This window comes from Dryobates pubescens, chromosome 7 (genome assembly GCF_014839835.1).
Source record: "Dryobates pubescens isolate bDryPub1 chromosome 7, bDryPub1.pri, whole genome shotgun sequence".
In the NCBI taxonomy this organism is placed as follows: Eukaryota; Metazoa; Chordata; class Aves; order Piciformes; family Picidae; genus Dryobates; species Dryobates pubescens.
Window position 1 is genome coordinate 20,982,147 of NC_071618.1, and position 16,151 is coordinate 20,998,297.

Sequence of the window (16,151 nt, forward strand, 5' to 3'; positions counted from 1 at the left end):
GAATGTTTCACTCAGAGTAAATCCTATGAGGCTTTTGGAAACTGACTGTGAGCTGTGGTGTTTTCATTAGGTACAATTTTACAACAATTCACTCAGTAAGTCAAATGTAGAACATATTTCCAGATTTTAAACAATTGTTAGTTTGAAAAGAGCCAAGAAAGATCTTATTCACACTTCTTTACAGGTGATGGTGCTGCACAGTTCTTTTCTTTCACCAATTGACTGAAAAAGCTAATTTGTATAAGTCATTATTAGAAAATTTTACAAATATGCTCTCCCTTCTGAAATCGTATGTATCAGAAATACTCTATTCCTACTCTAGGAGAGAACATCTGTGGCAGTTTTTACTATAGTCCTTTTTTTACAATATTTTCACCAGAAAAAAAACCTAGGTAAAAAATTATATGAGCCACTATCAGATCTAGTAAGTGACTACTGTTGTGGCAGAGAAACTATAAACTGTGGTGATTTGATGGCTTCAGGGAAGAGATGGACAAGACAAAAGCCTTAAGAGGTGTTAACAGTTGCTAAGTGATCCTAGTAACCATAGAGGCATTACTAACTACAATATATACCCATGCTAAAAGTCTAGGCTTGTATTACCAAAATCTTTAAGAGTGATAACAATGCCAATTGAAAAAGCTTATTATCACTTCATATACCTGAAATGAGTGACTAATTAAAAATGGCAAATAAGAAAGACCACTTGTGGGCTGCTATGCATGCACTAACAGATCCTGAATCATAAGACAATGTAGGTTGGAAATCATCCTTGGAGATCACCTGGTGTAAGTCTTCAAAACAGAGCAAATTTAGAACCGGCTGCTCTGGGCTATACCCAGATGAGTTTTGAAGAGTTAAAAACTGAGATTCCACAAACTCTCTCGATAACCCATTACAGTATTCGACCCTTCTTAAGGAGAAAAATACTTTTCCCTATATCTAATGACAGTTCTTAGTGTTCCAACTCATATCTCATCTATTAGTCCTCACCTGTCAGATACATTTGTCCCTTCTTTCTCCTATGTTGCCCAGATCTCTTCTCATTTCTCCCCTCCTTTCCTTTCTCCTCCTCCATTTACCACTCAGGTAGCTGAAGAGAGCTGAAAGATCTGTGTTTAGTCTTCTAAAACTGATGAAACTCAGTTATCTCAATCTCTTCTCATATCCTGCTGAGTTCAAAGGAATGCAGTATATGTGAGGTAAGGGCTGATGACAGGAATAAAAAAGCTTTTCCAAATCATAGTCTTACATTCTGAGTTGAATAGTTGGGCTGCAATATTTATACACAATTTTCTACAAGACTGGCAAGGATTTTGACATGACAGTCAGAATTTCACAAGCATCCAGCCATCTCAAGCTCATCTACAGCAAACTATTTATACCCAAGAAGACAACCTACCAAGCTGTTAGAATTTCATGACTTTCAGAAAAACTATCTGAATTACAAAATAGTATCTACCATGGGAAAAGAATGTGAATCAAAGACCCTGAATTGTAAAGCAGACAGAGACTTATGACTGAATACACAAGTTGGCTGAAGTCAAATGTCAAGCTTCAGGGTAAACCAAAAATTCTAATTCCTAAGATTTCTGAACAGCTTGGTAAAATGACAAGAGTACTACATGCCCAAGAATATGAAATATACACTGCCTTTCTAAACAACAGGACTTTGTCAAAATTCATTTCCTCTTTTAAGGTTGCCAAGAAGCAGTTCCAAGATCTGGTCCACAATATCCTAAAGAACTGAATGATTAACCAATGGGGATGCACACTGCTAGCATATTGCAAAGCCTGTTAGGGATGTCCACATGTGTGTCAGCATCTTACACTGTAAAAAAAAGGGTGGGACCCTGAGAGGCAAGGATTCGGGTTGGAAGGGACTTCCAAAGGTTATCTCGTCCAACTCCCCTGCAGTGAGTAGAGACATCCTCCATTAGATAAGGTTGCCCAGAGCCCTGTCAAGCTTGACTTTAAATATCTCCAGGTATGGGGTTTCAACTACTTCCCTGGGCAGCCAGTTACAGTGTTCCACCACCCTCATGGTAAAGAACTTCCTCTTAACTTCCAACCTACTCATCTTTAATTTCAAACCCTTGCACCTCATCCTATCATCACAGGCCTTCATAAACAGTCTCTCCCCAGCCTCCTTGTAGGCCCCCTTCAGTTACTGGAAAGCCACTATTAGGTCTCACCAGAGCCTTCTCTTCTTCAGACTGAACAACTCCAGCACCCTCACAGATGTTCCATCCCCCTCCACTGGACATGCTCCATCAGGTCCTTGTCCTTGTGTTGAGGGCACTAGACCTGGACACAGTGCTCCAGGTGAGATCTTACCATAGCAGAGCAAAAGTGGCAGAATCAACTCTCTTGATCTGCTGGCCACGCTTCTTTTGATGCAGCTCAAGATGTGATTTGCCTTCTGGGCTGCAAGTGCACAATGTTGGCTTATGTCATGGCTACTCATCAGCCAGCACCTCCAAGTCCTTTTCTGCAGGGCTACTCTCAATTTCATCATCCCCTAGCCTGTACTGATATCTAGGATTGCCTCAACTTAGATAAGGGACTTTACACTTTGCCTCATTGAACCTCATGAGATGCTCCTTAGCTCATCTCTCCAGCCTGTCCAAGTCCTTCAAACATATCAGCCACACTACTTAGCTTTTCAAAAATTTGGAACTCTTCATGAATTTGCACGTTATCCTTGCACAGGAGCCATGCTAATCTCCATATCATTCCAATTTTAGTATCCACAAACTTGCTGAGGGTGCACTCAGTCTTGCTATCAATATAATTGATGAAGATATTGAACAGCACTGATGCCTAATAATGGATAGTAGTTCATGGTTTGACAAGTTGTGGCACACTCTCTGCAACATAACTAGTCTTAACTCTGGAAGGCAGCATCCCTCAAGTGACTTCCTGTCAGAATTGCCAATAGACCCTTCAGTGCCTTCTAGCAGGGAGTTTTCCAGTAGGAGCATACACTGTTTGTTTTTGTGATATCTACTGTGTGCTGTTGGTTTATTTGCACCTTGTGGGCCTTGCTCCTGTGTGTCTACCATAGTTTAAACTTCAAACCTGTTTTCAGTTGAGATGTTGGAGGGTGGAGACAGTGGAGGAGATCTGCATTGGTAGGACACTAGGGTTCATGGTGCTTCATCCTCACTGGTGTCTGCTACTGGAACTTGGTTCTGAAGCCTCCTACCAACCTCTGCCTCTTCTGCTCTTCTGTGCAGTGGCACATCCTAGTTACTGGTTCCTGTAACAGCTACTTGATGTAACAAGTCATCCACTTTTGCACACCTTGTGTAAGTAATAACTTTCCCCCCAAGGTTTGGGCAGTCACTGCAGCAGCCTACTGCCTATACTGAAGTTTCCTCTGTTACCAGTTCTGTCTGGGTGATACCTCAGACATCACTGGGGCTTTCACTGAAGAAGCAGTGGTTGTTGTCCTGAGGCGAGTACCCACCATTTCTGTAGAGCCAAACTAGCTGCTGGCATAGCTTCTGTGCCCTCCTCAACTTCCTTGCCTGCTCAAACTGCCATGCAAACTACCACAGATGATGGCAGTAGGTGATCTTGGATTCAACTGGATTACCAGTAAAAGAGTGTAAATTTCATGTTTGACCTTTGTTTCAACAATTCTTATGGCATTTCCACTGACATCAGCAACTCATGATTAAGATAGACTTAAAAAGAAGTATTACATTCAAAGACAGGGTAAACATAAGTACCATTTAAATGATAGACTTATTTCAAGGCTCCAGACCCTATATTCAACACAGGTAAAAAACCCATTTTTAAAAATAATGTTCAAATAATATCCATTACAGTGCTTTATCTGTATCTTATTTCTACATTTTCAAAAATGTAAAGATTTAGGCATATTTATGTAATATAAACCAGAATCTGACACTGACCATTAGGCTTGGCAGGCAAGGAACTTTAAAAACAGAGTGTTCTAATTATGAAAGTTTGGACAGAGTTTTCAGGCTTGAATATTCAAGAAGACTTGGGTAAGTGGCCCTTATAAGAGCAAGATTAGTAACACACATATATGCAGTAAATACCCAAGAAATAGATAAAATTGTTTTGTCATCTGTAGTATTTCATGTGAATAAGTTTTTTGGTAGTGATTCTCTGACATTTATCAGTTCTTCATACTCTCCTCTTATATATGTTTCTCTTTAGGAAGGTAGATAGATTGAGGTACTATATACTTCAAACCATTGTAAGATTTTTTTTTAGAAAGGAACATTACAGCAATAATGCGTGGAAAGAGAGTTGAAACAACAAGCTGCTACTCTTGAACTGTTTATAGAAGACAGTATACAAAACAGTCATATTGAGGCCTTTACACATTCACTCCTTATTTATATATATATTGTTTCACTATATATATATGTGGAAAAAACATACATGTATTTGCATTTGTATAGTGCAATGCATACATAGTGCAGATAATTTGAAGCAATAGAATAGAATAGAAACCTATAAAATACCTATTTTACCGCTATAGAAAAAATATCATTAAAGCTTTTATGGAAAGAATTGTTAAGGCTTTTCAAGTAAAATTGAAAGCTTATTTCACCAAGCTATTTGTAGAAAGAATGTTCTGTCCTCTGGGTTCTGTGTCAAGAAGCAGAAGAAACCTCAATTGAATTTTCTACTGCTTTTATTCCTGTTGCCTTGACATCCTGTATTAGCTGTTCAGGGTATTATATACACCCCCATGATAGATGAAGGGGCATTTTGGGGTGATTTTTTCTTCTTCTTAAAAAAAAACCCCAAAAACCAAAAACCAAAAACAGGAAAAAATAAAACGAGAAGAAAAAGAACTCATTTTCTTTTATTTCCAATGAAAAGGAAAACTGATGAAGGACAGGTCTGTTCTTACATCATGTCACTGGAACTTTTAAGGACAGCTCTTAAAGGAAGACAGGAAGGGAAACAAGAAAGGAAGGAAGGAAGAAAGGGGAAGGAAGGGAACAAGAACCAAGGAAGATGAGAGTGAGAAAAGGTATTACTAATAGCAACAGAATTTTCCATTATTAGTTAATTAATCAGATTAAATCAAATTCAAATGAAAATAATTGTGTTTTATTAAAAGAATATGAAAGGTATTTACCAGGACTACTAGTCAACTCTTTGTATATAATTCCTTCCTCATTATGCTAACAAAAGTGACTATGCTTTTTTTAAGGCACAATAAATATTTCAATGCATTGTAAAAACATATATTGATAAACTGAAAGTTCAAAAATTATAAAACAGGCTCTAAGCATATTGGTCAGAATAAGTAGTTAAATGCTAAAGGAAAACTTTTTTTCTGTTAAACATCATGAAATAAAACTTTTAAAAATATGTCAGGACTATACATCTATATCTACACCACATCTTGAAAGTTTCATGAGAATTGTCTAGATATCCATTTGCTACTGATTACAAAAGAGGCAATATCTGCTCCACAGCTAGTAGAGAACCTCAGTACAGGGTTTTCTTGAAGATCTTCATATTCCTTGGAAATTCCTCCACGGTCATGCTCCCTTTATTGGTATTTCACCAAGAAAATCTCAACAAACTTAGCTGAAAGAGCAGAATGGGTTTGAAAATTCTTTTCTTTCTCAGGTTCTGAATATTCAAAATTCAAAAAGAATATTAAGATCTGTGTGACTTACCTATTGGATCCTGTATCATCCCAAATATTCAGCATCTTGTTTCATCTACACAAGTCATAGCAATTTTGGTAATTCATTAATGATGAATCTTCTGAAACTCAGGAAACTGTGATTACTACTGATAAAACACTAGACAGAATTCAAAATCACTATAAAATAAAATAAAAAAAGGTAGTTAACCCAAATACAGTTGTGACTTTTTTCAATTAATCTCATCCCCAAAATTCTCAAGTTTGGAGAATATGGGGTTTATACTGTTATAAGGTACTTTAATTTTGGAAGAAAGACAGCCTCACAATTTAGGGTACATATTAAGTACTACTTCACATATTAAGTACTACTTCACATACTTTTTTCTCCTATGAGGTTCTGCTTATTCCTTATATTGGCAGTTCCTAATAATCATTACATTCTCTCAAGTAGATGGAAACACTAGAATACATACTGCACCACAATCATAAAAGTGTACTAGTATCAGCTGCAAAATAAAATACCTTGGATATAAAAAAATAAAATAAATAAATGAACTGGAGTGATTCATTTCAGTTGCCTAAATACTGGCATCAAATAAATAACCTAAGCTATCTTGAGTCCCACATGCTAGTTCAGAAAGGTTGAGGTCTACTGTATGTCTTGTGCAATATCTGTCACATAATTTGGGACACAGCAAATAAAACTGGTCACCCGGCAAATAAACCCTAGATTTTGAAAAGTCCATACTTCCTTAGCTCACTCATCTAAGTGAGACTTCATCTTCCACATTCTGTGCAGCAGACAGAAGCACTTCTAGACAATCACTGAGAGAGGTGCAATAGCTCTCTCTCTAGAGATGCTAGAAACCATTGATTTTACATGAAACACAATATGCATATTATTCAACTCACTTATAATTTTTGGTGTCTGGATGCACATTTGGCATTTTGGTACTCATTCTGGATTTTTGATCATCAGGCCTTCATTCAGTTGTCCAACTTTACACACCTGCTGTGTAATAAGGTCTTTTGGATATGCTGTAGCTTTTATTTCAGTATTTTGCGAAAGCTTGGATTAGCCAGGTATCCTCAGCTGGAATAGAATTAATTTTCATCATAATACCTGATGTAATGCTGTGGTTTAGATTTAGGATGAGAATAATGCTGAGAATACACTGATATTTAGTTGTTGCTGAGCACTGCTGACACTAAGTCAGGGTCTTTTCTCTTCCTCAGACTGTTCTGCCAGCAAATAGGATAGTGATGCACAAGAAGTTAGGACAGGACACAGCCAGGATGGGTGACCCCAGCTGACATTCCATGCCATATGACATCATGCTCTGATGTAAAGTTGAGGGAAGAAGGAGGGGATGTTTAGAGTTACTGTGTTTGTCTTTCCAGATAGCCATTATGTGTGATGAATCCCTACTTTCCTGGTGATGGCTGGATATCTGCCAGTGGAGTGCAGTGCATGAATTCCTTGTTTTGCTTTGCTTGCAAATGTGGCTTTGCTTTTCTTTGCCTTTTTCTTTTCTTTACCTTGGCTTTTGCTTGTCTTTATTTCAACTCAAGAGTTTTCTCACTTTTCTTCTTCTGATCCTCTCTCCCATCTCACCACAGAGAAGCGAGAGAATGACTGTGTGCTTAGTTATTTGCTTGGACTAAACCACAACATCTTCTTTTTGGCACCTAGGATGAGGCTCCAGGGGGTTGAGATATAGACAGATCTGAACAGAGCATGTTAAAACAAATTGGTTCACAGGGTCACAGGGGTCACAGGATGTGAGGGGTTGGATGGGACCTCTGAAGATTATCGAGCCCAACTCCCCTGCCAGAGCAGGACCATAAGATCCAGCACATGTCACACAGGAACACATCCAGATGGGGCTTGAAAGTCTCCATAGAAGGAGACTCCACAACCTCTCTGGGGAGCCTGTTCCTCCTCATGCTGAGGTGGAACCTCCTGTCCTCTAGTTTATATCCATTGCCCCTTGTCCTATTACATGGTGCAACTGAGCAGAGTCTATCCCCTCCCTCCTGATCCCCAGTCCTCTGATATTGATAAACATTTATTAAATCCCTTCTCAGTCTTCTCTTCTCCAGACTAATCAGACCCAGGTCTCTCAGGCTCTCCTCATAGGGCAGTGCTCCAGTCCATTAACCATCCTGGTAGCCCTCCACTGAACTCTCTCCAGCAGATCCCTGTCCCTCCTGAAATGGGGAGCCCAAAACTGGACACAATATTCCAGATGTGGTCTGACCAGGGCAGAGTAGAGATCTGCTGGCCACACTCTTCTTCATGCACCCCGGGTTCCCATTGGCCCTCTTGGCCACCAGGGCACACTGCTGTCTGTGGTGGGTTGAAAATTCCCCCCCAACATTAAAACTACCTAAAACCACCACACTGCCCCATGGAGAACCTCTTACCCACTAGCACTCCCAGCTCCTTCCTCCACAGGGTTGCTCTAACCCACACCACTGCACCACCTCTGGGGACCCTGCTGGCTATACCTTTCCCCCTCCAAGAAAGCATGGCAGGGGTGAAAGAAACTCCTGTAGGAAGCTTTAATGGGAGTTGGAAGCCACTCAGACCCTGTCCTCGAGGAAGAACTTGCCCCAGTACTGTCCCCTGAGGTGCAGGTCGTAGGGGCTGAGGTAGCGGCACATGCCCAGGACTCAAAGGTCCAAAGGTTCTGGTTGTTGAGCCTCCTCACCTCCTTCTGCCACCTCATCTCCCACAGGCTGTCCCTGATGATGGGGACAGTGCAGAAGGACAGCTTCCCAGCCACCTGCAGCAGGAAAGGCTTCACCTCCTGAAACTTGCAGTGCCTGCCCAGCTCCAATACCAGTTGCCTGCACTTCACCACCATCACGTAGCGGTCGATGGGGCCCTTGCCGCCCACCATGCGGTGCCTCTGGCTCTTCTTGGTCAGCAGCTTGGAGGGGGCTGCATGCACCAGATGGCAAACGTGGTCTTGGGGTCCATGTGGCGGACGATGGTCAAGTGGATCATCTGGAAGCAGCCCCAGTGCAGGAAGCCACTCCCCAAGGCCTTTGGAGGGGGAAGGAGGTGAGCTCAGAGCAAGGGAGGGGAACACAGGTTTGCCCCAGGCCTGCCACTGTGCCAGAAGCTGTCCCTCTGCCCTTTCTGTGGGTTTGGAGGGGAACAGCCTCTCTGAGCTTGTCTCCAAGCTGCCTTTGAAATGTAAGTTGGGTTTCAAATGCATTATTGCATGGCTGGGGCCTGTCAGGCAATTCCTGACAGTGGGGAGCTCAATCCATCATGGAGTCATGGAATTGTTTGGGTTGGAAGAGGCCTTCAAGATCGTGGAGTCCAACCCTTCACCCAGCACTGTCAGGGCAGCACAAATACATGACATTCAGCACCACACCTCCATGGATTTCAAACCCCTCCAGGGATGGGGACACCACCACCACCCTGGGCAGCCTGGGCCAGGCCCCCAAAACCCTCAAGGACAAGAAATTGTTCCTCATGTCCAATCTTGTGCTTATTCTCAGACTTCTGTTATATAACATCTTCCTTGCTGTGTATGTTCCCTGTTGTGCTGTTTATCACCTCAGGAGGTTGGATTAAGGTTATCATCTCAATTTACTGTGTAACACTGGCTTTTGATATGGTGAAATTACTTGTTGAGACTAATCTGGTATTTGTACTCAGCACTGCCATCATCCCCATACTTTGGGACCATCTCTTGGCAACTATTAATAATGACACCCTTTACCTTTTCTCCTCAGACAGCCAGTCTATCAGTGAGACAAGGGGGGATGCTCTTCCCTTTTCCTTCACCTCCCCTTTCAACTTCACCTTCTCCTCCAGGCTAGTTACAATAGCTCTTGAGAATTTTCAATATCCTTGGGGTGTTCAAACCAAAAAGGGTAAAAAATGCTGTGTGAAAAAATGCTGTGTGACAGCTGTGTGAGATAGTAGTAGGAAAAATGTGAGAGGAATAAAAATGCAGACACCAAGGTCAGAAAAGGAAAGGAAGGAGGTGCTTCAGACCCCAGAGCAGATATCCACACTGCAGATCCCATGGTAGAGGAAGTACATCTCTGCAGATCTTGGTACATCTCTGTACATCTTGGCCCCTGGACAAGACCACACCAGAACAAATACCCAGACTGCAACCATGGAGGACTTCATGCTGGAGTAGATGGGTATTTCCTGAAGCATGGAAAAAGTGTGAAGAGGAAGGAGCAGTAGGAGACACTCTTACGTGCTGTCCACAACTTGACATTCCTCGTTTCACTGCACAACTCAGCGGAGTGGAGTGGATGTTGAAGAGCAGGGAATGAGCAAAGGAAGTTTAGCCTGGAAAGGTGGGCAAAGTGAGGGGGAAGGCATTTAAAATTTTTTTTGTGTGTGTATGTCTTTGTTTCTCACAATTCAGTTTTATTTTTACTGGAAATAAATTGCATTAAATTTCCCCAGATCGACTGTTTTGCCCATGATGGTAACAGGTAAGCAATTTCTCTGTCTTTATCTCAAACTAGAATCTTTTTAATTTTACTTTCTTCCCCTCTACTGCTGAGGACGAGGAATATGAAAACATTGGGGTAGGAGTTTGGTTCTTAGCTGAAGTTAACCCTTCACAAAGACATCTGTACATGGATGTCTTGTGAAAGTATTAAAAAAATAGTTTTAAATGTCACCTTTCAGTATTCCATGACAATGCAGAAAAGAACAAATTTTCTATCTGGCATTAATTGTTCCTTGAAGTTTTTATTTTTCTTGCAAATTGCCTGAACTATAATCAGTCACAACTTCCTGGAACAGAGAAAAATGTTTTCTACACAAAAAGAAAAAACAAACAAACAAACCACCACCAACAACAAACACAACAAAAATCCCCGCACACCCAAAAAACTCCAACCCAAACAACAACAAAAACACACACTCAGGAAAAAAAAAAAAGCCAACACCAAAAAGAAAACAAAAACCCCAAAACAAAACCAAACCCCCAAACTGATATATGTAACAATGCCAAGAAACAATAAAACACAAATGCTAGCATTTTAGGTTCAGCAAAGTAAAGAACTGAACATGAAGTAACTCCACTGTATATACATGGATGGCAATTTACAGATTCTAGAGGATGTAAATTCTGAAGCACACATAAATCCCATTACAGGTTAAGAATTTCTAGACAGTCTGTAGTATCTTACTTAAGACCAGTGCTACTCCACTTAGTAATTCCTTTTTACTTCAGTGATTTGTCAAGCTTCAGCTCAATGCGAGAAAGCATATCAACGATTCTGTGATTATTATTGATTATCAGGTAGCTCTTCTAAGACAATTAAATCCACTCTTAAAGACCTCTTCCATTGCAGTGTTGGTTGTATGATTAACATCATTGCTTTCAATAATAATATAATATACTTATAAATATGCATCCACTTTTATAAGTGAAAAACATTACTCATATGGCTATACTGAAATATCTGTCTTTAATCATCTACAGTAGGATTCAACTCATTTAGTTTTTTTAATGGATTTTAGCTGATGCTAACCACTGCAGGCACTTTCATTTTTTCTTTTTCACAGTGCTGTGTCCAGTTCTGGGGTCCTCAGTTTAGGAAAGATGTTGACTTGCTGGAATGTATCCAGAGAAGGGCAACAAAGTTGAGTTTGGAGCACAAACCCTGTGACGAGAGGCTGAGTGAGCTGGTGTTGCTTAACCTGGAGAAGAAGAGGCTCAGGGGAGACCTTGTTGCTCTCTACAAGAACAAGAGGACACAGTGGTGGTGGAGTTGCCATCATTGGAGGTGTTTAGGAGGAGACTTGATGGGGTGCTTGGTGCCATGGTTTAGTTGATTAGATGGTGTTGGATGATGGCTTGGACGCAATGATCTTGAAGGTCTCTTCCAACCTGGTCTATTCTATTCTATTCTATTCTATTCTATTCTATTCTATTCTATTCTATTCTATTCTATTCTATTCTATTCTATTCTAATTTGTAAATACTGTGACAGAGCCCTTGATCTTTTGATGTTTCTTTAACACTTGCTTAAACCTTGATAAGATACAGGTGTTAGTGTGATGCTTTCTCAACAGCCAATCCTGTGCTTATAACTGTCACTTGGATGAATCTAATAACCTATCACAAACTGCTTTTTAGTTGTGTTAGCCTTTATAAAGAAAATACTTTGTACAATAAAAGTGACACTTAGCTTGCATCAAGCTGCATCCTGTCTCTCAATCGTGGCAGTCAGGCTCAACAAGGCTCTGAGCAATCTGATCTAGTGAAGGATGCCCCTACTCACTGCAGAGGGCATTGGAGTAGATGGCCCTTCCAACCCAAACCATTCTATGATTCTATGATGATCTAGCTCTGAATCCCCTGCTATGGGAGAGTTCCACTAGATCAGGTTGCTCAAAGTCCCATTCAACCTGGCCCTGAGTACTTCCAAATTCCCACTGACTGGAAAAAGGCCAGCCCTATAGAGAAAGACTTGGTGTTGATGGATGAAAAACTGAACAATGTGTGCTTGCAACGTGGGCTGCATCAAAAGAAGCATGACCAGCAAGTTGAGGGAGGTGATCCTCCCCCTCTATTTCATTGTTATGAGATCTGAAGTACCATGTTCAGCTCTGGGGCCACCAACAGGATGTAGACCTGCTCATGCAAGTCTAGAGGAGGACCATAAAGGTGGTCAGAAGGCTGGAACACCTCCCTTGTGAAAACAGGCTGAGAGAGATGGGGTTGTTCAGTCTGGAGAAGACATGGCTCCAGGGAGACCTTATAGGTGCTTCATCTCAGTACCAGTACAAAATTGATTTAAAGTGTAATTAAAGTGAGATTAATAACATATCTTACTCATATTTTAGGCACAAAATCATACAAGTGACAATTATGCTTCTTTAACCTGTTGGAGGTTACTGAAAAATGAATAAACAATAGATGAATGTCACCCTAATTAATGTAAGTTATGCCTTGAATGTTTTTCTGATAATGTGGTACATAAAAGCTCACTAGAGTTAAGGGATAACTAGAACATAAAAACCTAAGTCTTGTCACAGATTTCCAAAGTGGCTAACCAGTAGAAAAGGATTCACAATGAAGGAGTTCTTTAGGGCAATAAGGTGCAAGATCTGATCAGACAAGAAACTGCTGATTTATATTTAATGAATTCTTTGAAGCTAGCAAGTGTTTTTATTCTTATTTTACAGACAGGAAACTGAAATAGAGTGCAATGTCAAAAATAATTTCTTAATACCTATGACAGGTGTAATGAATAACCTTAGTGCTCACTTGCTCACTCTTCCTCTGACAACAGAGCTCAAGCTCAGGCAGTGAAAAGTTGTGGAAATTGACCCACCAGAAGAGTCTTTCAGTAATGAAGAATATCTTTGCTTTCAGGGTGCTATGACTCTGAATAAGAAATGCATTTTATTACTGTTTTTAAATTTTTAATCAGAAGTTGGAAACTATCTGAGATATTTCAGAAAAAAAGACAAAAGAAAAAAATAGAGTCGTGTTCCATCACATTTGAACAAGTGGTTGATGTTAATGTCAGTATAATTTTATTTTTAAATGTAGTCTGCCCTGAAAACAACTCAGAAATAATTTTAATGAATAAAATTAAATAACAAAATTCATGTCCAAATCAGTTTCCAAGCTGAGGAATTACTAGACAGAGTTAAAACACACAATATGAATCATACAGCATAAGCCACACCTGGTAATATATATATATTTGCTGTGTCTAATATACCTTTGGAGTTAAACCCCTATGATTAATTTTGTGTATGTTACAATTTCTTTATTTCTTAGGAAAACCATTTTATATATTTCTGCCACCTAATCTTTATTTAGCAGATAATTATAATTTAGTGCAAAGCAATATCCTCCAAGCTTACAGCTGGCCCTAACATACCATGCTTTACTGGTTTATAATGGTGCTGGAAAGCACTTTGCATATGAAGAGGAAAAGCTCAGCTGCTAGCACTCCAGTTATACAGCCTTCATCAGATCTGAGTAACCCTGTCTTTCCATGGGTGAAATGTTTACAAAATATTCAGTAAATTATTTTATGATAGACTTCTCTGTTATACAGAAACACTACTAGCATTTTCTGTGGTTTTATTTCTTGTGTCAGCTCAGGACCTGCCATAATATTATTTAGCAGACTTTGTAGGAGTTAATAGATGGCTTCCAAAAGGTTTGTTACATCACAATATTTATCCACTTGTTGTTTGTGGGTTTCTTTAGCAGTTTATTGCCAAATGATAATTTCTAAATAATGAAGACTTTGACTAGTGATTCCAGACCCAAATCCTTTCCTTCTTCATGATTCTTACAAAGAAAAAATTATATCATCCCTTTCTGAAACCAATGTACTTAATTCTCCAAGTCTCTGCCTTTGGACTCTGTGAACTGAGTGATACGGTTAGAGCATTTGCTGGTGAACACCAAGGCAAAAATGTTGTTGAATACCTCAGCCTTCTCCATGTTGGTTACAGCCAAGTCTCCCATTCTGCTCATCAGTGATGAGCAGAGTTTCTTTCAGATTCCTCTTTTTAAATATGTTTGCCCTAATTACCTTGAGGCAATTCACAGGTGATCACTTCCTTGTGGCTTTCTAATGCCTAAACAGCCCTTGTATCCTTCCCAGGGCTTAGAACACTAAACCCACTAAATCTAATTTAAAGGTACAGGTTTCATGAACATATGGACAGAAAAGCCAAACATTAATATCAAGATGAGTCAGTATTATTGTTCAGTAAATAGACTAATCAGAAGTGAAAAATTATGCTATGGAAACTGAGTTATGCTGCCTCTAGTCCTCAAAAGCCTTGGTTAGTATTTATCAAAGTACTGTAACTTCAAGTAAAAAGACTGGGTTCCATCAAAATGCTTGTTTTGCCAGAGCAATCTTTGTCTTTTAGTTTTCACCTGCATGTAGACTAATGTAATTTGAAATCAATAATTAACTGCCTTCAGGGTTTTTAAAGTATTTCATATCTGTCTTTTAACATATTCCTCCTAAACATGACATGATTTGCCAGATGTTCTACCTCTCTGAATTGAAAAATGAGTATTTGCATGTTATCTCTATGACACAGAATTGTGGGGGGAAAAAAATCAACAACAACGTGGTTTTGTCTTGGGTAGTTACATTGTTCTTATTCAGGTTAACACTGATCATTACAAATTGTCCTATGTTTCCCTCAGAGCAGGGCTGGCCATCTCCATAATCCATACTTGGGCCTGAATCTCCTATGGGCATCTGTAGTGGTTTGATTTTGCACCACCTTACAATTTGAAATTTACCCCAAGGAGTAAGTTACCACACTACTCAGAATTTGGAAATTAAATGAAATTATTATTTACAAAAGTAGGCTAAATATAAAAGGTAATAATCATATACAAATACATATATACATATACAACTTGACAATAGCCCAACTACCCCCACATACACAATAGCCCAGACCCTCCTGTACACCATCCTGGACAAAAGCCCAGAGGGCTGTTACCAGCCTAACAAGTTATCTTTCTCTCATCCCCACTACTATGTCTTACCATAACCCAAACAGAAACGAGCGGGACAAGCAAGAAAGGTCAGAAGCAGAGACAGAGGGAAAGAAGCAAGAAATAGAGAAAAACCCAGCTGTGCTTCAGACTATATAGAAATTCTGCAGACTAATGAAACAGGATAAACATATCACCTACATTTTGTTCAGCCCCTTGGGAATGGTCCATCCCCTGGACTCCTGACCTCCCTGGAAAAACTTATTATTTATCATATAATATTCAAACTATAACAGCCTCCATTACTATCTTGAGTTTTTCTGTTTTGGTGTGACTCACATAATATGGAGATTATGCTTTCCCCCACAGGAAAATGATGCTTTTATCACATGGAATCAGAGGTGTGTGTTACATGCTCGGGTGTGTGATAGGACAGTATAAGGCATGTCTGAATGTATAACATTTTTAAGGACACTGGAAAAAAAAAAATATCTGGGAGTACTCCTTCCTGAGATTTATCCCCAGAAGCTTACAAGATTTGCTTTGGAGGCATGAAAAACAGAGAGAGTAAGCTAACAGGTGGCATGACTGAGCAGAAATTGAGTTTTTGAGCTAATTCTCTGACTCTTATTTAATAGTGCAGACATAAAGTGCATAATATTACACATATTAATGAAGGTCTCTGACCCTGCCATAACATTTTGCACTCTGTTGGTCTTACAACTTGTAAGATTTTTGCCTATAAAATCTTTAAACCTGATTAACAAGTCCACCTTTACTAAATTTAATATATATTTGCATACATGTAAATTTATGCCTATACGTGTATACCCCCACATATATTGAAGAGATGTTTTCATGTATATATTTGTGTTTTTATGGCACTTTAATTAAAAAGGAATTTTCTTAGGAATTTCTCTGGCTACATACAGAATTCCATCACTGAGCCTCTCACCTCTCTCACTCTGTCTTCTCAGTATCTGTCAGTATCGGGGTTTTGAGGA

The 16,151-nt window shown here is 39.6% G+C and overlaps 1 protein-coding gene and 1 pseudogene across 1 annotated transcript; both read right to left on the reverse strand.

Annotated features, from left to right (window-relative positions):
• Positions 1-2,667: 2,667 nt before the first annotated feature.
• Positions 2,668-2,762, reverse strand: LOC128897355 (U6 spliceosomal RNA; annotated as a pseudogene).
• Positions 2,763-8,239: 5,477 nt separating this feature from the next.
• On the reverse strand, positions 8,240-9,909 carry LOC128897351 (39S ribosomal protein L16, mitochondrial-like). The gene is given in 4 exon segments (XM_054163174.1): positions 8,240-8,328; positions 8,331-8,603; positions 8,606-8,705; positions 9,889-9,909. Coding segments are annotated over 4 exon segments (483 nt in total).
• Positions 9,910-16,151: the final 6,242 nt, after the last annotated feature.